General features: G+C 47.7%; 1 protein-coding gene across 1 annotated transcript in view; it reads right to left on the bottom strand.

The window, feature by feature from the left end:
• The window catches only part of galnt10 (UDP-N-acetyl-alpha-D-galactosamine:polypeptide N-acetylgalactosaminyltransferase 10 (GalNAc-T10)), a 538,666-nt gene that overhangs the window by 208,202 nt on the left and 303,216 nt on the right, over nt 1-27,248 (bottom strand). Inside the window, exon 5 of the mRNA XM_083647820.1 lies at nt 22,175-22,360. Within this exon, the coding sequence (XP_083503946.1) occupies nt 22,175-22,360 (186 nt within the window). The remainder of the gene's footprint in view (nt 1-22,174; nt 22,361-27,248) is intronic.

Genomic DNA, 27,248 nt, shown 5'->3' with positions numbered 1-27,248 from the left:
TCGCATTTCAGGACAGATAGTCAGGTCAGGTACGTTCGTACGCTAGTCAAAGTCAATCAGTCAGCCAGTTAGTCGGTCGGTTAGTTGGTAGGTTAATCACTAGTTAGTTTTTAGTATATAGTTAGTCATTTAGTCAGTAGCTGCCTGTAGTAAGTCGTTGTCAGTGAGTTTTGGGTCGGTGTCGCCAGGTTACTGCATGCAGATAACAAGTCAGCTCCACTCTGCTGCTGCTGCCTGTCTGCGTGACACTCTTTCTATCTCTCTCTCTCTCTCTCTCTCGCTCTCTCTCTCTCTCACTCGGTGTGTGTGTGTGTGTGTGTGTGTGTGTGTGTGCCTGCTGTCTGCGCGGTGACACGCTCTCTATCTCTCTCTTTCTCGTCTCTCTCACTCGCTCCGGGAGGGAGGGAGGGAGGGGAAAGAGCGAGTGGAGGGGCCCTCCGTCAGTCCCCCTCTCTCTCTCTCTCTCTCTCTCTCTCTCTCTCTCTCTCTCTCATTCGGTGTGTGTGTGTGTGTGTGTGTGTGTGTGTGTGTGTGTGTGTGTGTCGAATTACAGTCCGCACCTCGGCCCGCCTCCGCTCGCTTGTGTGTGTGTGTGTGTGTGTGTGTGTGTGTGTGTGTGTGTGTGTGTGTGTGTGGAATTACAGTCCGCACCTCGGCCCGCCTCCGCTCGCTTGCTTTCAGGCTCCTTCACAACTCTCTCTCCGCGGTCCGTTGTGGGCTGTTCCTGCTCTCTTTCACTGTCAAAATTAGCCTGAGGCCCATCACATGCATGTGCATAAACATTTGCTACCTCCTCTTCCTCCTGAAAACCGGCGTTAGCATCCATAGTGTGTGACTGACAGCCCTGACCTAAGTGACTACAGACAGAGGGACAGACGAGCATGCCTGGCGACTCCCCTTTCTGACGTCAGAGTTTTATTTCAAAATAAAAGCTCAAAAAGTAAAACGACCCCAGGCGCTGGGCGGCTGGAAGGCCTCCCTTGGGCAGAAATGTGCCGAGTGCCCCGGTTCGCCGCACGAGTCGCAGGCGTTCGCCGGCTGCCCGCTTACTAGCGATGTGTAAATTTGCATGTCCAGGATGGACCAGTCTAGCCGCAAATTAGCCTGGGCGATCATTAGGGCGGCTTTGGCGGAGAATGCTTTATGGTACAGATAAAACATTTTGCCATGTCTGGTGTGGAGGTCCCCTATTAGCGCCAGGTACTTGTCTAGCTCGGCGTGGCGCTCTGGAAACACGGAGCATATCACGTCACGATAAACGCTGAACCTGTTCAGGAAGTCGCCTATAGAAAGTTCTTTGGGCAGGCGGGGGTCGGATGATTTTAAGTAGACGGGGGCGTCTGGGTCACCCGTAACTTTTCTTTTGCACACAGGGGATGGCAGGAGGATGCTAACTAAATTAATGTCTTTGCCCTGCAAAATCTGGGACCTCAGCCTGGGGGACACGTTGGCACATGGGGAAACGAACGGCATACCGAATGGGACTGCGGGCGTGGCAGATGCCAAGGAATTCATCTGGGCGGGTTGGGTGGTGGGGAACGCGTCCGCCTGCTGCATGGGGGGGGACCGGGTGGGGGGTCTGCTGAGCCGGCCGGGCTGAGGTGAAGGCGGGGGAATGGGGAGGGGGGGTTTCCAGAGCTCTCAGACGGACCTCCACGGATCTGCTAGCATCTAGCAGGGACAGCAGAATAGCTCTTGACGACCCCTGTCGGCTCGGCGGTGCAGTGCCCGCGGTGAAGGGGGCCGTTTCCGCTTCCGGGGCGGTGGCCTGGAGGTCACCAGGGAGATTGTGGCGTCTCACAGCGCCCGCCGTTCTTCCTCGTCGCCTGCCGATTGTGGGGGGGGCTTCCTCTTCAGGTCTCCGTCCACGGCCTCTCGCGCGTCCGCGCCGAGCGGCCTCTCCCTCCGGCTCGCTTGCACGCGTCCCTGGGCGTCCACGAGTGCGCGGCCCCTCCTCTTCTGTTCTTCTCCCATGGGCCATCGCAGTGACGCGCCCCCTGCTATGGGAGCGCGCGCCGGGCCTCCTCTTCATGGCTTCATTGGCCTGTGGCACGGCCGCTTCGTCGGTGGCGTCAGATGACTCAGAAGGCGGATATGCGCCGTCGCCGGTCCGGAAAAGGGTATCGTTGTTGAGGCTCTCGTCGCTGTCCATGGACTGCTCTTGCTCGGAATCTGACATGCTGGGAGCGCCGAATGATCCACGGGGGTGATCCACGGGTAATGACGACTTGGAATGCTGATCCGGTCTGCAGATATAGTGTGAAATGATGGCTTCAGAGGATGGTTTCAAGGGGAATGAACAGCCGCGATGCCGGCTGCTGCTGTGATCCGCCAGAGTGGGGGGTGACGTAGAACCCTTGCTATATATACTAGGGAGGACTGACGTCATGCCTGACGTCATGAACTGAGGACAACTGATGGTTCGGATCGGACAATGTGGTCCGGAGTTATGGCGGTTTTTGTGAAGTAGGCCCCACCCACCCCCGCCCCCTACAGGCCAAATTACACTTTCTTTTCTGAAATCAGCTCAGAAGTGTCAAGTGTCAATACAAGAAGGAAGGCTGGCCATAATTCCAATGAATCAGCACTTCCTGCCGCCCTTCAAAATAAACCAATTTAGAAGGTACAGGTACTGAATGCTGCTATAGCGCCCCCTAAAGCCGAAATGGCACAATATTTGTCCTATAGGCTCAGAGTACATCCGTCCACACCTGTACCAAGTTTGGTTAGCATCGGACGATCTTTGTGAAATAGGCCCCACCCACAGAACTTTGGAAGTCAATTATATCGCAACGGTGCGGAATTTCAAAAAAACGCAAAATTAGTTTTGTGCGGGACAGTCCACACACGCTCTGTGATGTGGTTTGGTGAAGATCGGGCAAAATTTGAAGGAGAAATAGCGAAAAAACGCTTTTCGACCAAATTCAAAATGGCGGGAAATCTAGTTAGACGGAAATGGGCGGGGCCTATATCAGCAGATGCGGAATGACCCAAGGAATCCAGGGAAAAAATAATTTTGAATGTAGCCCTTACGGTTCAAAAGTTATGGACCAAAACGTAAGGACGGCTGTTATAGCGCCACCATCTGGTCAAATAGTGTAATTTTCCCGCACATAGTAAAAGGTGACTCTGTAAACCTACCTACAAAGTTTGGTAATAGCAGGTCATACGGTGTCTGAGCTAGAGCTAATTTAATGGCAACGATTTCAAAACCCCATTCAAGTGAATGGGAAAAAAAATCGTACGTTAACGCCAATATCGTGAAAACCGGCGAACGAAACCCTTAGCAATCCAAATGCACATAATTCTTCAATGAGCCGCACGTTTTGATGTCTCCCATGTCTGTGTAGTGTGAAAACTGTAGGAGAAATGGCGAACCAAACTTTTGGATAGAAGAAAAATAATATTAACTCATTCACCGCCAAAGACGTCTTTGACGTGTTATCAGAAATAGCCCTCCCCGCCAATGACGTGTTTGACGTGTTTTTGTTTTTATTAGTGCAGCGCGTAGTTCAAACACTTCCCCAGCCTGTGACATGGTATCAGGTCCCTGCCTCAAAGTCAAGCCGACAGCACGTTATCAAACACATACCGCAGCTGTTGTTTTGAAATGAGCAGGAGGAAAAACAGAGAAACGCGCTTCCTTGTAGAGAGGAGAAACGCCATTGAAACATTGCTGCACTGCTCGCCTTGCTGCAGGGCGAACCTGGATTGAGTTGTTCGCAGTAGTCAAACCCGTGACGAACATGATCGATCCGGTTCCAGCGCCTGGTCCCAAAGCCAAGCCGGACCCGTTCCTGTGTCGCAGCATTCGTCCCAGCTCGAACGAGAGGAGGAAAACGATGCGAGGCAGAGGAGGCTAGACGCTGATCTCAGACCAGATGGGTGTTCCTCTCCTATGCTAATTTGCGGGGCGATCAATAGTGTTCCCTTGGAAGGAGGTGCGATGGACAGAACTCCCTCTCTCTCTCTGTGTGTGTGTGTGTGTGTGTGTGTGTGTGTGTGTGTCTGTGTGTCTGTCTGTGTGTCTGTCTGCACACTCACTCACACTGAGTAAACTGTATTGTTGAATGTAAAGCACTTCATGTATATATATATATATATATATATATATATATATATATATATATATATCAAGGGAAAAGTAGGCTACTCGTGCACAATCCAAGCAGGGAGGTGCTGGTCACAGCAAGCAGGATCAAAATAACATAAAAACAGTCTCTACAGGAACAAGTCCATATGAAGTTGACCGCAACACTCCAGAAGAAGAGGGTGACCAAAGTTATATCAAAAGATCATATTTATTTTAGCAGAACAACGCGTTTCGCAGGCTTGCTGCTTCATCAGGTTCATAGTAAAAGTGCAGTGATTACAAACACCTTTGTAGCAGGCCGTGTGACTGAACGGCCCGCCCCTCAATGAACAGATCAATTAAGCAATTGAATGAGGAAACACAGGTTACACAATAAAAACATACCTTAATGGGCAACAAGTGTAAGGCTCAACACATTTGGAACCAGAAATGCCCACAATCACATTAAAAGGGCAGGAAACCTCCTAAAGAGAGTCAATGCAGGAAAGGAAAAAGTACAGCAGCTGCAGCAGTGTAAAGTGCAGCAGTTGCTGAAGATCCCCAGGAGATGGTGTAATCCCCATAACAACAAGGGGGGGGGGGGGGGTTGTTTGGGGCAATCAAAACATACAAGTTTGTATGTACCCATTGTACAAAAGTAATAAATTTAAAATAGATCTGAAAAATACAAAAACAAAAAACAGGACAACGATATTACCCTCATTACACTCATTACAAAAAAGAATACAACTCATGATTGTCATTGAGCCCATGAGGCTCCATTGAGTCCAAAGTGAAAATCCAATAGGACTCTCTCTGTAAAAGGAGTTTCTTCATGTTCCCTCCCCTAGGTGGGAGGGAAACTCTCTCAATACCAACAAACTTAAGAGTGGCTGCTGAACCATGGTTACGTTCCTTGTAATGTTTAGCTATTATGTAATCCATGTTACCATTTCTAATGGCCGCTTTGTGCTCGGCTATGCGTAATTTAAGACTACGTTTTGTATGACCAATATAAATTTTTCCGCACGGGCACTTAAGTAAATAAATAACATTCGTGGTATTACAATTAATGAAGCCTTTGATTTTATACTGTTGTCCGGTTTTAGGGTGGAAGAAAACCTTGGTGTCTGTGGTGTTGGAACAGTGTGTGCACCTGCCACAGCGGAAATTGCCGCACAACCCCTTACTAAGCCAGCTAGAGTCAATGGGCCTAGGAGTCGAATACATGGACCTGACAACAGCGTCTCTGATGTTGTTGCCTCTTCTGAAACAAAACCTTGGAGGAAATTTGGTGATGTTCTCCAGTAGAGGGTCGCATTCAAGCACGTTCTTCCAATGTCTACAAATGATGTCTTTAATGGCCTGGGAAGCTGTACTATACTCTGAAACAAAAGTGACTCGATACTCTTGTGGCTCCTTATTACCAGGGTCTAGGAGGGTCTCCCTATGTACTGTACTGACCTTATTTCTGGCTGTCCGGATGGTAGACTCTTTATAGCCCCGCTGTTTAAAACGGGCGTGCATTTCATTAGCTTTCGATTCAAAGTCAACAGGGTCAGTACAGATGCGTTTGAGACGTAAAAACTGTCCATATGGGATATTTTCAACTAAACGTCTGGGATGGTGGCTACGTGCGTGCAACACACTGTTCCTGTCGGTAAGTTTTCTAAAAATGGTGGTGCTTAAGCTATCATGTTCAACAGAAATCCGTAAATCTAAAAAATCAATTTGCTTCTTGTCAAATACCATGGAGAATCTGAGTGTGGGGTGTGTACCATTGATATAATCTCTGAACTCGTATAGTTCAGCCTCTAGCTGGCTTAGTAAGGGGTTGTGCGGCAATTTCCGCTGTGGCAGGTGCACACACTGTTCCAACACCACAGACACCAAGGTTTTCTTCCACCCTAAAACCGGACAACAGTATAAAATCAAAGGCTTCATTAATTGTAATACCACGAATGTTATTTATTTACTTAAGTGCCCGTGCGGAAAAATTTATATCGGTCATACAAAACGTAGTCTTAAATTACGCATAGCCGAGCACAAAGCGGCCATTAGAAATGGTAACATGGATTACATAATAGCTAAACATTACAAGGAACGTAACCATGGTTCAGCAGCCACTCTTAAGTTTGTTGGTATTGAGAGAGTTTCCCTCCCACCTAGGGGAGGGAACATGAAGAAACTCCTTTTACAGAGAGAGTCCTATTGGATTTTCACTTTGGACTCAATGGAGCCTCATGGGCTCAATGACAATCATGAGTTGTATTCTTTTTTGTAATGAGTGTAATGAGGGTAATATCGTTGTCCTGTTTTTTGTTTTTGTATTTTTCAGATCTATTTTAAATTTATTACTTTTGTACAATGGGTACATACAAACTTGTATGTTTTGATTGCCCCAAACAACCCCCCCCCCCCCCTTGTTGTTATGGGGATTACACCATCTCCTGGGGATCTTCAGCAACTGCTGCACTTTACACTGCTGCAGCTGCTGTACTTTTTCCTTTCCTGCATTGACTCTCTTTAGGAGGTTTCCTGCCCTTTTAATGTGATTGTGGGCATTTCTGGTTCCAAATGTGTTGAGCCTTACACTTGTTGCCCATTAAGGTATGTTTTTATTGTGTAACCTGTGTTTCCTCATTTAATTGCTTAATTGATCTGTTCATTGAGGGGCGGGCCGTTCAGTCACACGGCCTGCTACAAAGGTGTTTGTAATCACTGCACTTTTACTATGAACCTGATGAAGCAGCAAGCCTGCGAAACGCGTTGTTCTGCTAAAATAAATATGATCTTTTGATATAACTTTGGTCACCCTGTTCTTCTGGAGTGTTGCGGTCAACTTCATATGGACTTGTTCCTGTAGAGACTGTTTTTATGTTATATATATATATATATATATATATATATATATATATATATATATATATATATTGTCATTTGTGTCATAACGAATAATATTTACATGTCTGATGTCAATACAGTTCAAAATAAAAGAATTGAGAGCGAGTTCTGCCTGAGATTGTGTGCTGTACAAAAATGCAATTTTCTGCAATTTCTTTTCTCAGAGAGACCTTTTTGGTGAAAACAGGGTGTATATAAATGGCTATAAGTAGAGTACAGAACATGCTAAAAGCTCACTTTTTTTTCCCTGGTGAACCCAGAGACATACATCTTCATTTTGAGGTATTGCAAATCACTCTGGTGCTAATAGATAATTTACTGTGGGTCTTGAAAGATGACCAACAATTACAAAAATCTTTGGCCTGTGCTAAATATTGGCAGTCCTAAACTGGCCATGAATGAGTTAAGTATGAGAGATTCTAAGATTGTGCTTGCCTATCTGCAAGCACAATAATAAATTGAAAAAAGTGAACTGCAATAACAGCGGTCAGGTAGGCCTAGGCAAAACCTGTTCACTCAGTCACCTCTGTTGCACTGTCAATCGTTTGTTGTGAATTCTCAACACGCTACGTTAATTTGGCGCTAACGTAGCTTAATGCATATCTCTCTGTACTCTGTCTAACAGTGTTTGTTTGTTAACTCATTGAGTGCCAGCCACTTTTGGAAAACGGATGCTCCCAGTGCCAGAGTTTCAGAGCGTTTTCAGTGATTTCTCGAGGCCCACAGAATATTGTGTGATATTACTATGTAAACACCGAACACGCCCAAAGAACGATGAGAGTCTATTGTATCATCAGCAAAAAAGAGTTTATTGATATCATTTTCCGTTCTTTAGTTATCAGCCGGAGAAGATAGGTGGATTTCAGCAAAAACACACGTTTCAATTTAGAAGCTAAGATAATGAGCCTTTTGTGAAATGAAGCATTTCAAGCACATCACTGACTCTGAAGCTAATATTTTCTGATGTAATGACACCTCAAAAATAATTTCCTTCAATAAAACAGTGAAAACAAAGGAATTTTGTTTGGCCAAATAATATTTTTTAGCTGCAACCAGCAGCGCTGGCCCCTGCGTGGCCCCTACACCTTCTTGCTGGTCTTGATTTACTGCTGGTGGGCATCAGATATTCTAGCTTGTTTGCCTGTCTCTGTCCATCGAGCCTGCTGTCTGGGTCTGTGTTTACTGTCAATGGTTGTATGCTGCCCTGCGTGCCCCACCCCCCTCCCTCCTCCTCCGTGGGAGTGTCTCTGGTGGCTCTGCTGCGTTTGCTGTGCACTGAAAAGTGCGCTGCACCCCGCTTTTTCACAGCGTGTCGCCGGCTCCCAGCTGAGAATAATGTAACTTTTCAGAAAGACGCTGGTGTCGGCAACTAAATCATATGGATGGGCTATCGCAGCGGACACGGAGGGGCTCAATTGTGGCAGCAGATTGGCTGCTGCAGGCACAGCTAACGTTATGCTTCATGCATATCGATGCATACGGATGCGATTTCCGTTTCCCCATGACTTCTTCTCTGTTTTTTCCTCGCCTTTCTGTAATCTGGAGAGCACTGTCGCCACCTAATGGGTCTGTAAAATAGCTTTTACACATTCAACATCCACCATACTTTCACCATACTTTAATCCACGTCTCTCTTGCCTCTGAACCTGGGCGGTCGCAAATCCTCCCTCTCCTGCCTGCACCTTTTTCCCTCTGCCTGCTCACCACGCTGCCGGAGCAAACTTGCATTTGTCTATACGAAATGACAAACATGGATTTATTGGATTTACTGGTCTCTCAACGCAAATCAACCAAACTTTGAGGAAAGCGAGGTCCGGGGAGCCCCCACCCTCTGCCCAGACGGATTTTCGCCGCGGGGTACGGGAAGACAGCAGCGATTGACCCAAGGCTGTGACGTCATGAAAATTGAGATGGGCGGTCAGTGAATTTGAACTGTGAAAAATGGATTATACCTGGATTATATCACGGAAATTTCCACTGATCTGCATAAGGAATGAACTTATGTTGGGATTCCAGAGACTTAAGACAGAGACTTAAGACATAAGACCTGTTCTGTTTGGTCTGTGTGACCTGATAGGAATTCAGGCAACCAAAACATTTTCATCCTAATCTGGACTCGGAGCTGCCAAGGACGCAGCCGAAATTCCTCTCCTGATATCTATGAATGCAACTGCGCTCCTCCACCCTCCACCCTCCCCCTGACACCTGTTGGACTCGAGGCCGTCACCATAGCGACTCGCTATGTTTCGCTCACCATCCGGGAAGACGACTCGCGCTATCAGGCTCACTAGCACACACAAGGACAATTGGACATTCACAGACTCTCAAACACACACGCACACACACACACACACACACACACACACACCCCCACATCCCCATGCCGCCTTGTTCCAGCCTGGCTCTGCAATCCTTCCTCCACGCTTCATCCTCACCCCCCCCTCCTTCCCTCGTTCTCATCTGAATGGGGCCATATAGATGGAGGCTGCTATGAGCGATATGCATAGCCCCCAGTTCCTGTGTGAACGAGCTTCTCCCCCCCAGCCCCCCACTGCTAAACCCCCGCAATCCCTCTCCCTCCCCCACCTAGTTTGTTTGCAACGGATGTTAATTCCTTACATGTAACAACAAATGTTTATGTACTGTATAATATTCAAGCGTGCCATTATTCCTTTCAATCTAGAAATAATGTAAATAGTCTTAATTCGAGTATTGAATGGTGATTCCCATTCGTGTGTGTTTATGTCTCTAAATGTTGTACGTTGAGGACCGCAATGGAAATAAGCCGCAAGGCTTTATTGTGTTTTTATCCTCGGTGAACTGTCTGTTTCCCTGTATCTGTGTTGACTTTTTCACCAAAATAAATCAAATCAAATCAAAATCAAAGTCCCACCGTCAAAAAACGCAATTGACGACTTTAGTCGTCATTGGCACTGAACGTTACTATTTGAATTGACGACTATAGTCGTCATTGGCACTCAATGAGTTAACCTACAGTTAGACTGCTATAATGGCTCATTTCCACCACATACATTATAACAGCAGCACAGTACAGCTCTACTCGACCTGGTCTTACTCGTCTCTACTTGATATAGACTCTGCTTCCATAGCAAGTTTACTCGCCTCCGCCCACACCTGGTCGTCATAGCAACCGCATATCTGTTCTCCGCCCATAGCCGAAGTAGGCTATAACATATAACGTTAAAATTAAATCCATACACGGAACTTTTAACACGTTCACTGCCAATGCCGAGTTGACTCGTCCAAAAAAATCCAACGGTTGACTGCCATTGACGAGTCAAGTCGTCCAAAAAAAAAAAAAAAAAAAAAATTGACGGTGGGACGTGGATCAACGCCCCCCACGTCTCCTATAAAAATATGGGAGCCACCGAACGTGTACAACCCATTCCACCGACCCACTAAGTGGCGACAGTGCTCTCCAGACTAGAAAAAGCCGAGCCAAAACTGCAGGGGAACGCGCGAGGAAACCATTCTCATACTGTAAAATGGATTGGCGAAAACGCTTTCGCTTTCGCGCATTATCGCGCTGGGAGCTGGCGGTGGGGGATTGCAAATTTGCATAATAGATTATGCGTGCAACACACTTTGAAACACCGGCAGAAAGCCCACAATCGCACGCAGCTTCATTCCAGCTGAGCTCACAACCGAAACGACTCATGCAGACTCGCCCAAAGAGCAGCCGCCAGCAGCCAGGCAGCACAGACAGGCAGAGCCTCGCTTGTGACAAACGCTGCAAAGCCACCAGAGACACACCCACGGAGGGAGGAGTTTGAAGGAGAGGGGGGTTCCTGCTGCTATGGAGGAAATTACTGTTCAAAACTATTGTTTAGATGTCTGACGTCTTACGCCAAAAATAAATGGTTAAAGTGACTGTTCTATCGAATTTCACAAAAAGCCATTTATCTCAGAATAAATTTTCAGACGCTGAAACCATGCTGTATTCTACTGCTAATGCCTACATAACTACTAACTCTACAAACTAACTCTTTTAGACAGAGAAAGCACACATTCTATTAGTTCTTTTGAGATAATTTGTGTTCACAAAATCTTAGCAGAAAAGAATCCTCGGCTCTTGAAAGATGAGCCAGAATCCTCAAAAAAAAAACTTGGCAGAACCTACCTACAGTATTGAAAAAACGGCTGGCAGTGAATGTGTTAAACTGGTTATGAAATACTGGTGCCTCTAAATGACCTGGATATCAGGAGAATGGATATCACTTTCTTGTTACTCAAACTCACATGCATGCGCTGCACGGGGGATGGGAGTTACGCTACGGGGAGAAGGGAAGCCACCTACCCCGGCGGCAACTCACCAGGCAAGACCGCGGCTTCGCTAAACCCCCGCCTCCGGCCTAGCGGAGCCGACGTAGCACACAACTACAAAGGGCTTCCGAGGAGCTGACTTTTTCTCTCTCAAAACAATTGAAAACCACCGTCATGTTAAAGCTGAACAAGGAGATCGATTTTATTTCACCAGAGCCGAAGGCAGCAACAAAAAAGACTGATGGAAATAACAGAAGAGAAGATAAGCCTCACTAAACTGGTATCCAGCATTGACAGTAGATACAGTAAACACGATTCTGCCTGACCAATCAGTGGTCTGCAGTGTTTTCACATCACCGTATCTATCGATAGATAGATAGATAGATATCAGAGAGGAAATTATATTCACATTTGGTGGTAGTGCACAAAAAAGACGCAATAACAGGAAAACAAGGCCCAAAAATGCATTGACATTAATAAACAAGACAATATTTATGTTATTTTTATTTATTTAATGGATATAGGCTATTCAATGTTTGGGGTCTATGTTTTACTTCGTTTCGAACTCAAGCTCTCACTAGTGCCTAGAACGCTGCATAGCAGCACTATGGAAGACTGTCATTTTGCTCCAAAATTACTTTTCATTAAAACCGACCACCCACCCGTAGGTGGTGTGGTGCCCCCCTGGGGCTGACATGGCCACCCACCTCACCCACGTGACTACGTCACGTCCTGTCAGCCCCAGGGTCCGCCACTCTACGTTTCTTCCAGCCACTGAGAAGACGTGTTTTCAAAAGCTCCGCGGTTAACTCTGAGTTAGCTCTCTTACATAGCTTTAGATACTAGGCTCGTTCCGTCTTATTGCCCACCTTAAGAGGTTTGCGTGGAACGAGGTAAAAGCAGGCTTCGGGGACCCGATCCTGTTCTCTCCACCGGCGGCGTCGGAACAAGTCATCTGAAAGCTAAGAGTATCTTCCTTAGTTAACTGTTATTGCTACCGCCGTGTAGCTGTGCTTGCTACCGCCGTGTAGCTGTTTATTGCTGCCGCCGTGTAGCTGTGCTTCCGCTCCCCCGGCTGGGGCAGCGTTATCGATTGAGGGCTGACTTAGGTCCACGCTCAAAACTGTTAGGCTAGGTTGCATACGTACTGTTAGCTTACAGTGTAGCACTAGAACAATAGGCTAGCTAGCCTGGTTCTTGCGGATAGCCTAGCTTGCACCCGTGTGGTTAGCGTCCGTGTGCTTGTGTTTTTAGGCACCGGCTTTGTTGTCAAAGCGCGCGCGTTACTCCGGCTGGAGTGGCGCTAGACAGGTAGTTAGCTAGTTGCTTAGTGCAGTTAGCTTTGACTAGCTTGTAGCATTCCAGCTATCTTCACCGTTGTAAGCTTACGCGGTGCACTCCCGCTAATTCCGGCGGGCTTGTTGCGAGTTAGCTTCGCTGAACTCGCGCATGGACCGATCGGCTACCATGAGAAAGGGGGGTACAGCTAGGAGTTGTGTTAGTTGTGATGCTACTCTGGCGAGTTTCGACCGTCACAGGGAGTGTGTGTTTTGCCTCGGGCACAACCATGCTACAGATGCCCTGCTGAAGGCTGACTTCTGTCAGACCTGCAACGGCTTCGCCCTGGGCGACCTGCGCGAGAGAGCTTTGCTCTTTGTCCAGGTGGGACCAACCCTCAGCCATGCACCTCCCGAGGGAGGCGCTACCGCTGGGTCAGACCACTCGGTCGAAGGGGAGATACCTGACGAGCAGGTCTCTCCGGTCCAACCTGAGCAGCAGACGCAGCGAAGCTCCGTTCTGAGTTGGGGGGATGAGCCCATCGATCCCGTGTTAGAACGGGGTGGGCTCTTCCCTTACGACCCCATAGTCGCCCCCCCCCCTAGACACCGCCCAAGAGGAGATGTCAGGCGGGGAGGACTGGGACGGTGTAACCACTGTCACCTCTCTGGCAGGGGCCCGCTCGGAGACGAGCCCTACCAGAGGCAGTTTCAAGGGGTGATGGCTAGGGCCGCAGCGAAGCTCGGCATCGCTCGGGCCGAACCACCCCTGCCCCCCGAGTCAGTGCTGCTGGGGTGTTACTTCCAGCCACGCCAGGCACCACAGGCGCCCCGCCTGAAGCCCCTCTTACCCGTCTGTATAGACGTGGTTCGCGCGGTGAAGATGGGATGGGACAAGCCTCAGGAGGCCAAGCCGCTCTGCGTGGGCATGGCTCCTTGGTCAGCTTTAGAAGGGGGGGATAAGCTCGCGTTCTCCGCGATGCCTCCCCTCGAGGAAATGGTGGCCAGACACCTGGCCCCCAACCCCGCGAGGCCCACCTTGCCTTCAAGGGCGTGCCAGCTTACAGCCAAGCTGGCCGAGAGGTCGTACTTGGCGGCGGGCCAGTCCGCCGCCATGTCCAACAACCTGGCTATCCTGCAGGGCTACCAGGCAGTACTCTTGCGGGAGATGCAGGGTGACCCCGCCCCCGAGCTTTTTACAGAGCTCAGGATGGCCACGGACTACGCCCTGCGTATGGTCGACTGCTTAGCGCAGAATAGCGGGAAGGTCATGGCCTTCTCCGTTATGACTCACCGTCACCTGTGGCTGAACCTCACCCAGCTCCCGGAGCAGGATAAGAGGAGGCTGCTAGGCGTCCAGATCTCTCCGGAGGGACTGTTCGGTCCTTCCGTGGAGGATTTGGCACATCGGTTGGAGAAGCGGCAGCGGGACTCCGTGGCGGTCAGTACCCTCATGCCTAGGCGCAGAGGGGAGGACCGCCGGTTCCAAGTGCAAGCGCGCTCACAGAGTCGCCCTCCGGGGCCTCCAGCGCCGCGTCCACGAGCGGACAAGTCCGCGCGCGGTGGTCGAAAGAGAGCCTTGCCTCCTTGGTCCCCCCAGCCTGCGAAAGCCGCACGGCGGGGGGGTTTCCCCGGTTCAACACGCTCACAAGGCACGTCAGTAGGCGGAGCCCGCGTAAAAAACTGGCAGGGGGGCATAGCCTTTTCTGTCCTGCCCCCCCCATTTTCTTCCCCAACCAAGATACCGGGCCAGAACCCGGTACCCAACAATTTACTCATGGCCAAGGGGGCGGGCTCTGCCCGCTTCGGCCTCAAGAGACCATCTCTGTCCAGCAGGCTCGATGCCTGGGAACGTCTGTGTTCCCCGTCCCCATGGTTGCGGCGTACCCTCCAGAAGGGATACGCCCTGCAATTTGCCAGGCCCCCGCCCAGGTTCGACGGGACCCACGATACGGTCGTGGAAGGGGAGTCCATGGACATACTCCACAAGGAGGTTATTTCGCTCCTCGCCAAAGGGGCGATCTGCTCAGTTCCCGAGGCGGAGGTGCGCTCGGGTTTCTACCACAGGTACTTTGTCGTGCCCAAAAAGGACGGCTCCATGCGTCCAATTCTGGACCTTCGGCGTCTCAACAAGACGCTGAGGAAGCTCCCATTCCGAATGCTCTCCTTTTCCCACCTGTTCAACGCGTTGAGACAGGGGGACTTCTTTACTTCCGTGGATCTGAAAGATGCATTCTTTTATGTCCACGTGGTCAAGAGGCACAGGAAATACCTGAGGTTCTCCTTCCTAGGGAAGGCTTACGAGTTCTGTGTCTTGCCTTTCGGCATGTCTTTGAGCCCGCGAACCTTCACGGCATGCGTGGAGACGGCCTTGGCCCCCCTCCGCGCGAGGGGGATTCGCATCTTCCTTTATCTCGACGACGCTCTTATTGTGGCAGACTCGAGGGCTGGTGCCACGAAACATACCAGGGTGGTGACCAATCACCTACAAACCTTAGGGTTCTTGGTGAACTGGAAAAAGAGCTGCCTCGCCCCAGAGCAGACAGCTACCTTCCTGGGGCTCGAGTTGAACTCCAGGGCCATGCGAGCCCGCCTTTTGCCGGAGCGACAGGCTCGCATGGTGCGGACAGCGAGGACATTAAGTCTTTGCTCCTCGGTGTCAGTGCATCAGTGCACAGTCATGTTGGGCCTGATGGCCTTGGCACTGCATGTGCTCCCTCTGGGGAGGCTACACATGCGTCCGTTCCAAATCTGGTTCCTCGGGTTACGCATGGATCCGGCCAGGTCAGGCCCGCCAGGCGTTGGTCATATGGGCAGACCCCCGTTACCTCTCGAGGGGCACTCGATTGGGCCCGGTCCCGCTCAGGTTAGTGATTCGCACCGACGCCTCCCTCTGGGGTTGGGGTGCGGTGTGCGGGCATTTGTCGGCAAATGGCCGGTGGGAGGCTCAGGAGCTTCGCCACATAAACGTGCTAGAGCTGGAGGCGATTCGCCTGGCTCTACTTCACTGCCAGCAGATCATACATGGATGCCATGTGCTGATTCGCTCGGACAACATGGCGGCGATCGCCCACCTGAACAAACAGGGCGGTGTGCGGTCGAAGGCGCTGAACCAGTTAGCGGCGGGGATTCACCTGTGGGCGTATCCCCGTCTCCTGTCAGTGTCGGCGGTCTATCTGCCGGGACGGCTGAATTACGGCGCCGACCTGCTGTCTCGAGGCTACCCCCGTCATACGGAGTGGTGCCTCCACCCTCAGGTGGTGGAACAGATTTGGGCCAGGTTCGGTCATGCCCGCGTCAATCTCTTCACATCGCGGCACGCGACGCACTGCCCATTTTGGTTCTCGATCCAGGAGGACAATCCCCCGTTGGGACACGACGCGTTGGCGAACGTGTGGCCACGGGAGGGGCTCTATGCATTTCCACCGATCCCCCTGATCCGTCAGGTGCTGGACAGGGTGAAGGAACAGCACCTCCGGCTCGTTCTAGTGGCTCCGTTCTGGCCCAGGCAGACATGGTTTGCGGACCTGGTCTCCCTGGCGCAGGGTCCGCCTTGGGCGTTGCCGGTGAGGACCGATCTCCTATCCCAGGCGGAGGGGGAGGTGTTCCACCCCTCCCCAGGCAGGTGGAAGCTAGCAGTCTGGCTCCTGAACGGGACCAGTTGCTAGCCCAGGGCTTGCCCGATAATGTGGTACGCACTATTCAGAGTGCTAGGGCTGCTTCGACCCGCACTCAGTACGCGTACAAGTGGCGGGTCTTTTCGTGTTGGTGCACAAGTAAAGGTGTGGATCCAGTGAACTGCAGTGTGCGACCAGTTCTCTGTTTTCTTCAGAGCCTGCTTGACGCGGGTCAGTCCCCGCAGTCGCTTAAGGTGTACGTAGCCGCGATCTCGGCTTGACACATGGGAATTGAAGGGAGCCCCGTTGGGGCGTGCCCTTTGGTCTCACGCTTCATGAAGGGGGCGCGTAAACTGTGCCCGCCGTCACGGTGCGTTTTTCCCAAATGGGACCTGGTTACAGTGCTGGACGGGCTAACGGGTCATCCGTTTGAGCCCTTGGACTCCGCCGATTTAAAGGTTCTGTCCTTAAAGCCGCGCTGCTGCTGGCCTTAGCGTCAGGAAAGAGAGTCGGTGACCTGATCGCCCTCTCGGTGCAGCAGGCCTGTATGGTTTTTGGGGATGATGGGCGCAGGGTTACGTTGCGACCTAACCCGGCTTACCAACCCAAGAATATTTATGCCAGCTATAGGTCTATGGTCATAGACTTATCAGCATTCTGTCCCCCGCCGTTCAGTTCGGGTGAGGAGAGACGCTTGCATACGCTGTGCCCCGTAAGGGCGCTCTCGGCCTATGTGGCCAGGACGCGTTCATTACGTGTTACAGACCAGTTGTTGGTCTGCTTTGGGCAAAAGGCCCAGGGCGGGCCCCTTTCCAAGGATCGCTTATCACACTGGATAATGGAGGATCGCGTTGGCATACTCTGCCGTGGGCAAGGTTCCCCCGGAGGGTATCAAGGCGCATTCTATGCGAGGTGTTGCGGCATCCTCTGCGTTGTTGCATGGTGTTTCGGTGGAGGACATGTGTGCCGCGGCCTCATGGTCCTCTCATCACACTTTTGTTAGGTACTACAGTCTCGACGTGTCCGGTTCGCAATTCGCGCACGCGGTGCTGTCGGTGGCAAGAAAGTAGTATCGTTGCCACTCTAATATGTTTGCTATATGGCCGTGGTTCACCGGTGCCTTTCGGGTCGCCCTGTGGGGTGCTCCCGGCAGCAAGGTCGGTTGAATTAAGGCACTAGTGAGAGCTTGAGTTCGAAACGAAGTAAAACGTTAGGGTTGTGCTACAACCCAGGTTTTACGAGTGAGAACGAGCCTTGCTGCGTCGATGCGTCACGGGGTGCGTCGGATCTCAGCTGGCTGGAAGAAATGAGTGCCGGACCCTGGGGCTGACAGGACGTGACGTAGTCACGTGGGTGAGGTGGGTGGCCATGTAGCCCCAGGGCGGCACCACGCCACCTACGGGTGGGTGGTCGGTTTTAATGAAAAGTAATTTTGGAGCAAAATGACAGTCTTCCATAGTGCTGCTATGCAGCGTTGTAGGTACTAGTGAGAGCTCTCGTTCTCACTCGTAAAACCTGGGTTGTAGCACAACCCTAATTTTAGCTGTGTATATATTAAAGCAGAAGGACATGCTACTGTAGCTATATGTACCCTTTTATATTTGTGTATTTATAGTTTTTTGTATAGTCTTTTTATCGCAGGTCATATCGTCATCCTAATATTGAACAGTGTTATCGCACATCACAGATTTTCCTGATATCATGCAGCCCTAATGTGTGTGCATATATATATATTAGGGGTGTCACGATACACTCAGTTCACGATACGATACGTATCACGATACTGGGTTCACGATAACGATACGATACGATACGATTTTAACAATATTTTTTAAAACTTGAATAATGACAATATATGACTGGAAAAGTAGTATTTTATTTGAAATGCACAAATACAAAACATGCTGTTGTGGGAAATTGTTATTACAATAACAACTAGAAAAAACATGAGATTGGAGATAAGGCTTATCTTGAAATAGAATGAGTTACACCGTCACTTAGATTTACTTTGAACTAAAAGGTTTCTCAGCAGTATAAATTCTCATTATGCATCTTCAGTTTTTCTTCAAACTCAAACAACAAGACTTTTCTTAGTCTATTTTTTATGCATCTTCAGTTTTTCCTGTCAAGTAAACAGTTTTGCCAGAAACTCAATTGAATGGTTTCTCTCCTGTATAACTTCTCATGTGTCTCTTCAGAGACTTGTTCAACTGAACTACTTTCCACACATTGAACTTCAACAAACAAAGACGTTTCTTTGTCTATTTTTGAAAAAAAAAAAAAAAAAAAAAAAAATTCACGATATGAGATTTCATCTCAACGATACATATCGTGACGTTTTACTATCGCGAAATTTCGTGGGACGATATATTGTGACACCCCTAATATATATATATAGATATATATATCTATATATAGATATATATATCTATATATATATATATATACATATATATATATATCTATATATATATATACATATATATATATATATAGATATATATATATATATATATATATATATATCTATATATCTATATATCTATATAGATATATAGATATATATATCTATATATATATACCGTATTTCCGCTATTAGTGGCCTCTATTCCATTACAGGCCTCTGCTCTAATATAGGACGGGGGCACGGCCTGCATGGACAAATAAAGGCCCCTCCCTCAATACAGGCTGGGTCAAAAAAAAACAAAAAAAACAAAGGAGCAAAAACTACGGTGAATACGGTACTGTAAATTTCCCATAACACAACGCATCTACCGTGTGACGTAACCGGACGTAACGCAGACAAGATAAATAAAAAAAAAACATGGCACCGACCAAACAAACCAGACGAAAGTTTGACGTTAAGTTTAAAGAGAGCGTTGTGCAATATGCAGCGGAAAATTTGGTACAGTGATGTGGAATCAGCCCTTCAAGCAGAGCCTGCACGATGCCTACGACGAGTGGATAGCTGGGGACGCAGATAAGCAGTACACAGCTGGAGGTGGAAACCCAAAAGCGCCTGCTCGACGCCTGCTTGTAACAGCAGCCTGGGACAAGCTGGACAAGGATCTGATCAAAAAGTCCTTCTAAGTTTGTGGACAGTCTGTGAAAACTGACGGTAGTGAAGACAACCTCATCCACTGCTTCAAGCAGGGACAGCCCTGCGCCGCTGGGCGGGAGGCTCTCGCCCAGCTGCGTTAGCGGGACCAGGAGAACAGACAGGCAGCCGAGGATGAGGAAGATGAAGAGGAACTGGTCAACAATGAACTTGTTGTTCTGGATGATGTTGATGATGATGAGGACGCGGAGGATACCGGCATACTAGATGAGGAGGAGGAGGATACTGAGTGAGTGAGTGACCACCAATATTTATTTGCGTTGTTTGGTTTTATGCAATATTTTGCAATAAAAGTCATGAAAATAAAGGAGTATGTCCATGAGAGTTTAATATTAAGAAATAAAGGCCTCACTCGAATACAGGCCTCTGCTCTAATATAGGACGGGGGCTCTCTGCGGCTCAGTAATTAAAGGCCCCGGTTACTATTAGCGGAAATATGCTATATATATATATATCACAGGAGGTTTTTCTAGTGAGGCAAGGGAGGAGCCCCCTCCCTTCTTTTTTTAGAAGAAAAGGGAGAGTTTATATATATTTAATAAATAAACCAAAATATATTTTCTCTCCTCTTTGAACAAATTCCATTATTGAAAATGCTTTAATGGTGACACCTGCAGGCCAGGGAAGGAAAGAACAGTCTCTGGAGGACGGAGGACCTCAGAGCTCTGTTGCTCCTCAGCGGCATGGTCCATGGGCAGGGTCTTATGCCGTGTGTCATGTGTGTGTATGTGCTTCAGTATTTTTCATGCTAACCTATGATTGGCTAAACAGATAAGATTGCGCAACAGTGGAGGCATGCAGGCCTTGTAGGAATGCCTCCCTGCAATTATTGACATCAGCCCTGACCAATGAGAACCTAGTCTCGCTGGCCAGCCTCCTCTCCCTTCCGTCCGGCGCCGCAGGTCTCCATAACTGGGATAAACCCTTCACTGCTCTACTCTGCTCTCCCATTGGAGCGACTGTTTCGGTGGCAGCCAGATGTCCACTCCCAGCTTATTACAAACTCTGTCATTGGCTCCGACCATGTCAATCAGAGCGGCTTCCGCTCCCTCCTCCCTGTGTGTCGCTGTAAATAGTGCTGTGCAGCCTCAGTGAAAACAACAACGCTAACTAGCTAGCAAGCTAACGGCAGAAACCTACACGCTAGCTCGTTGCTACACGCTGAAAACGGCAAATTGGATTGTTGGAAACTATTTTCGAAGGGCACTGCCGCTAAGCGCCGCCCATCGCAATCCCACTATGGAGACCTGCGGCGCCAGACTCCTCGGATGGAAGGGAGAGGAGGCTGGCCAGCGAGACTAATGAGAACCAGACTCAGGCAGGCAGGCAGGGCTCAGGACTGCAGTCATCAGAGCTACAGTAGCACTGGCTCTCTGGTCAGTGGTCATATGTGACCAGCTAGCTAGCTGGCCAAAGCCATGACAAGAGTCATGCAAATGGGATTAAATGTGTCAGACTATGGTTTGTATGTGGAATATACAGCTACTTTCAACTGCAGCAGACAACTGATCTGGCTGCCTACCAGTTAGCTACTGTGCAAAAAAAAGAAGAAGCCTGGTTTGATAAGTACCGCGCTAATGCTAGTTAGCTCGTGATGCTAACGTTATTAGCAGTTCCAATGACGTTAGCATTGTGAGCTAACCGTGCGTTCCTTTATCGCAAAATAATTGGGATGTGGAGGCTAAATGACGTCACATCCGTTTTGTTAGCATTCCATTTGCAGAAAACTTGAGCTGGGAAGTTCACTGTTCATTGGTCAGATCCAGTCGCTAGCCAGGCTAGCCATTGTTAGCAATAACAGTTGATAACATGGCATTTTGCTGCATTTTGCGCATACAACACTGCAGCAACATGTCCACACAGATAGAAGTTAGGCAGTGCTGTGTGTACAGCTGATTTAATGAGACACAAACAAAACAGAAGTGCCAAACAACATTAGTACGATTATAACTACTGTTGTTGGATTTATGAGGTCGGGGCTGCTGAAGCTCCTACGAGTTTGGAATGGGAAATACCAGCTCTGGTGACGTCACCGTCCCAGCTTATGACCTTTGAAGTCTTACGATTCCCAGTTCCCAGTTATAAAGGAATGCACGACTACAGGCTTTTGCTAAACCAGATTCTGCTGCTAGGACGTTGAAAAAAGCATTTCTCTGCCTGGATTTTGTTTTTTAACTTTTGCTTTGCACATCTGTAGGTAAGAAGGTCTATTCAGGCAGAATTATTCACAACAAGTGTCACAGCTTACCTATGTCTTTCACGCACACTTCAGCCTTATAGACAGTCCATATTAGTGTCTCTGGACAGTTCACCAATGCAACATAACACCTGGTCGTTAACGCTCGTCAGTAAGCGGTAATCAACGACTAGGTGCGCATTATACGATTTTAATGCACGACGTGGAGGGAATTAACCTCCGCAAAGTGCATTAAAATCATATAACGCACACCTAGGAGTTGATTATCCTGTCTGTGAATCTTTGGTGCAATTTTAGCAATCAAAATCTTAAAGTTTTTCACAAGCTATAACTCTGTTTACCTAGCAACACTAGGGAAACCGACTAATACCTGGAGCAAGCGTTAGTATCCCATCAGCTTCTCATGCAATGGAAATGTTGTTTGCTGTTCCAGTAATTAGGACAAACCTTAGATACGAGCCGGTATGTTGCAGGGAAGCTAGTCCGCTCAGCTCAATACAATAGAAGCTGAGGTAGTGAGTTGAACACATTTACATGTGATTAGACTTGTACATTATACGGTTTTAATGCACACCTGCCGGCCAATCAGAAACAAGTATTCACCCAGACCATGGTATAAATATATGTAATCTTAGCATTTGTGAAGCTGTAACCAGAAAGTGTTTGTTATTTTTACTTGACAATAAGCACTAGTGTGACTCTCACCCAGCAGGGGGGGCAGCCAGTTGACGTTGGCCTCACAGTGGGAGTCCAGGAAGGTGATGACTTCTCCTTTGGCAGCTGCGGCTCCCAGCAGACGTGTCCTGATAAGCCCCTCCCTCTTCTTGGTCCGCAGAATGCGAACTTTGGGCAGCCGCACCATGTACTCCTCTAGAGCCACCTTTAGGTGCTCTGCACAGAGAGAGAGAGAGAGAGGGGGGGGGGGGGGGGTTTGTATGGTGAATAGGTCAGGATATGGCCCAATCCAAATTATTATTTTTACCGCTACCCCTTGTTTTTGAGTGTCCCTCACTTTGGCCCTTGCCCTTCAAAACAGAGCCACAAGGGAATTGAAAACAATCACCTAGGAAATGGAACAAAACTCATTACCTCATAATTTTGCCCAACTGTGAAAATAAAGCTATTTCTTGTTCAAACACATTGATTTAAGTCTGCAGATTCTCATATATACACTATTTTGTCATCATATTGCATATGACCAGAAATTAATTAATTTTGATCCCGTATTAATATTTAAATTATACTATTTTATTTGTTGACTGGTTTGCTCAGTAGTCACTGGAAAACATGATTATAACATTATAGGCTAGCCTATATAGGATAGTATAGCCTATTCAAATTGATTGAGTTGATATTGTAGCTACATAATATTGTTTTTTTACATTTTATTCTGGCGATTAGGTTGCTTCATAATCGGGACATTAAACTATCTATGTGGTTTTCGCTGGGTCGGGTGTCCAAAAAGAATCTATTGTATAGCTCCATAGTCACGTTTCAGTGTTAAAACTTTTTACACGGATCTGCTTGCAGATAGATGCTGGCTGGTGCTGCTGCGACTGTTCCCAGCTTGAAGTTAGCGCCCATACCGTCTATGTTAACATAGTCGTAAAATACCTAACCAAAAGTTTCAAAAATAAATGAATGTCTTCCTTTAAAGTCGATACAAAGGATCACTGGGTCGGAAAGTTGAAACACATATTTGCAAAGATTGCTGTCTCCTCTTTCTCAAACTGGAAACCAGGAAACCAGTGCAGCGCGAATTGCGATACAACTTTTTTCTGAAATGTTGCCACAAACGAATTCTACACATCCAGAGCATCCAGAGTCCTTTGCATCAACATTGAACTCAGATATAAACATTTGTTTGTAACTTTTGGCTACTTTCTGGCTGATTAATAGCGATTTCCTTCTCAGCCCTTGGTTTGAAGTGTGCCCCTGGAAAATCTCTGTTTTGAGGGTTAGTACTTCGACTTCACCCTCGATCGAAGCAAAAACGAATTGGGACAGCACTAGCGCTTCACGTGAACGCGCAAAACGATGGGTTAAGGGGTAAGTGGTAGGGCCAAGGGGGGAATTGGGATTGGGCCTAAGAAGACTGATGTTTGCAATCAGTGTTTGCAACAGAACCAAAACCTCTAGGGCTCGGTACCATCAATATTTCAGTTGCAATACCAATTTTGGTGGGATATGAAAGAGATTATCAAAGAAATAATGCAGTAAATTGTACAAGAACTCTCTGACCTGGTGCATTATTAGAAATATTAATGTTTACGAGATCTTGTTGTGCTAAGAACCAAAACATGCAAGTCTAACAGGGTTAAGGCTTCAAGCATCCACAGGAAAAAGCATTATATTAAAAGATCGATATTGGGATTTATAAATTGCTATCCTTCAAATATATTGATTCAATGTTGATATATTGATTTTTTTTTTAACACAGCCAGGTTCAGTCATCACAACAACTTCGGTCCCTGCAACATCAGGTCCACTGCCTTTAGCTCTTTATCACTGTGTTATTTTGTGTTCTTGTGAGCTCCATGACTCGTTTTACGCAATATCTAACCGTCGACGGTGACACACGATGCATAAAGATCCTGGATGTTTACTCTTCAGTTGAGGAAGCATTGGGTAGAGTCTTGACTGACACCAACTAATTGAACGAAAGGGGATTTGTTGTGAGAAGAAGGCATCACGCAGCGCTGCTGCCTACAGAGACGGCTGATTACCCACATAATCACATGCAGCACATAGAAGCACAGTCCATCTCAAACTGTAAGTGTTTCTTTTAACGCATGAGATCATTCTCTCCAAGAAGGTTCTCCACAAGGTCTCAAATGTCTAACGTTCGGTTGGTCTTTCTTTTTTCTTCTTCTTTTTTTGTGTGCAAAAAACTGATCAACCTCTACCTGCTCACTCACTCACTCTGAACAGCAGCTTCAGCTAAATGCCTGCATGCAGACTGCCTGAGGAAACACACTCAGCAAACTCTGTGTATCCCCTTTTAAAGTACAAAACACAACACATCATTGAACTAATAACATCGTACTGTTGTATTGCTGTGACAGGAAGAGAGTAATTGTAAAGTGAGTGGATAGAGGAATAAGGTGCTCTGTGTGTGTGTGTGTGTGTGTGTGTGTGTGTGTGTATGTGTGTGTGTGTGTGTGTGTGTGTGTGTCTGTGTGTGTGTGTGTGCGTGTGTCTGTGTGTGTTCAAATCACTATGAATTTGAATTAAATTGGAGCAGTTTCAGCACAGAAGGGTTGTTTTGATTGTTTTTCTTTAGTCCAGGAATGTAACAAATATTGCATACTGTATCTCACTGATGTAACTATTAAAAGAGCACAATTTACTTTCATGGGGAAATGACAACGTACAGTGGTAGTAAGTAAACTAACTAAATACAGTTCCAAGTTTCTAGCACAATTTTGGGGAATAGGGACTTGATTAGAATGACCAACCAGCTCAGTGGCCTTGTGGTCTGAGTGTCCGCCCTGAGACTGGGAGGTCGTGAGTTCGATCCCCGGCCGAGTGATACCAAAGACTATAAAAATGGGACCCATTTGCCTCCCTGCTTGGCACTCAGCATCAAAAGGGTTGGAATTGGGGGGTTAAATCACCATGTGATTCCCGAGCGCGGCGCACGCTGCCGCTCACCGCTCCCCCAGGGGATGGGTCAAATGCGGAGAACAAATTTCACACATTGTGTGACAATCAGTGGGACTTTTACTTTAAGAAACCACAATCCACAAAAACATTCTAACTACCGTATTTAATTTAGGGTCTTATGTGCACAATTGTAAGCCTCATAAAGTAGGAAGTTTCAGTTTTCCGCTAGGGGGATCTGAGAGTGTTTCCCCTGCCATTCTACCATTTTTTCTGGCCTGGCGGGCAAAAAATAATAAAATAAATAAATAAAATAAAATATATACAATATATATATTTTTTTTTCGACCCCCCCTTCCTCTCCCCAAAATTTCAATAAACCTTTATGGCATATTATTACAATACAACAATACTGGTGTTCACAGTAATATAAGATGCCAAACCATTCAAAACAATAAGCATTTTGCTTTTAGGAGCATCGTGCCAGCATGTGGCTCTGTTCCAAAACGTTAACGTGTGTCGTTGCCTGGGAAACGCACATCCCATAATAGAACTGTTCGCATCGCATCCCATATAATGGGGGTGTCTCGCCAGCTGGGCGAGTTAAGTTTTAACCCTTATTTCATTCATGTTAAATGTTGCGTGTGTCATTCCCTCCCTGCCCCTGTATGTCGTGCGTAAAAGGAGAGGAAGAAGAGTCAGAGGTTTTACTGTGGGCGGCCAACTTATCTGTGGGTACTGGAGGCTTCGGGTATGCCCGAAGACCCCCAGTCAACCCAGACCCCCGGGTCTGGGTCCATTCAAAAGAAGTGACTCTGGGTCTGGGTCGGTTCCGGTAGCGATTGTCACGGGTCTCGGGGCTCTGACAGTGAAATGCCGGGTCCAATAAGACCCGAGTGGACCCGGCGAGTGGCTGTCAGAGCTGTAAATCACCCCACCCCACTTTTTTTTTCCATCCCCCCTCCCCTCCCGAGTCTTTGCGAGCCGAGGGCGTGTAATACCCGAGTGGATCCGAGAAGACCCGTGATCAGCGCTGACCACGAGAGAAACGCATCAAAACAGCACACGTGAGGCTTGTTGTCACAAACTGCAAGTAAATCCATAGAGAAAATAACTAGCAAAGAGCGTTCCCATCTGCAATGAAAATTACTTCCTCATTTACATGAGGCGCATGTGACCACATGCGTACACATGCACACACATGCGCCTCAGGCAAACGAGGAAGTTATTTTCGTTGCAGAGAGGTAACCCTCTTGCTGGTTCCTCTCGCTATGGATTTAATTGAAGATGACTGTTTCCCGTACTTTGGATTATTATTCGATGATCGCATGGTGAGTACACAAGTCACAACATGTATGTGATTGTTTCTAGCGCTCTTGTGTGTGTTTTTGGGCGAAGGAACGGCGGTAGCATAGAGACTGCCACTGTACTATCTAACTAGCGTTAACAGTAGCAGCCCCCATGTTTCACTGTGAAACGCACTTTCTAATGCACGCACAGTGAAGATCTTGGCGACGTATCCCTTGTTAACGTTAGCCACATGGCTTTTCAATCAGCAAGAAGAATAACAGAAAACGTGGATTTATTTTTTTATTACAAATTTCTTGGCAGGGATGAATGGATATGCATTACATCACGGTCAGGCAGTGTCCGGCAGCAGCTAGGTAGGCAGCATCAACCAGGGGAGAATGCTATAACGTTAGTTAGATGCACAAAGTTTCATTTGATATACAACTTGTAGCAGTTAACAAGCAACTTTGACGTCGACACCACTAGTCTCTGCCTCTGTATTTATCGGATCTGAACGGAATAGACGGGTCCATTACGGGTTCGGGCACAAATTCCCCGGGTCCATGATTTTGGACCCGTGAATACCTCTAATTCACTAATTCTAATTCTAATTCTAATTAGTTTGTAGTGGTTTGCCTAATCAGTGTCTAGTGGTTTGCATTGAGACAGGGGGATAGACCCTCGGTGGCATTTGGAACCCCGTAATTCACCTGTGATTCCCTCCACATATTTTAGCCTTGTTACATTCATAAAAATAAAGCTGTAGGCCTATCTATTTTCCATATTCCCATGTTGTGTGTTGTTTGGTCTACGACAGAGCCCTTTCCGGGCTGGTTTATTGCAATAATGTTTTTGATCATTCAATAATTCCAGTAGGCTACTGTAC

The sequence above is a fragment of the Poromitra crassiceps genome, assembly GCF_964638095.1.
Source record: "Poromitra crassiceps genome assembly, chromosome: 1".
Classification (NCBI taxonomy): domain Eukaryota; kingdom Metazoa; phylum Chordata; class Actinopteri; order Beryciformes; family Melamphaidae; genus Poromitra; species Poromitra crassiceps.
This window is presented reverse-complemented; position numbering and strand designations above follow the sequence as displayed.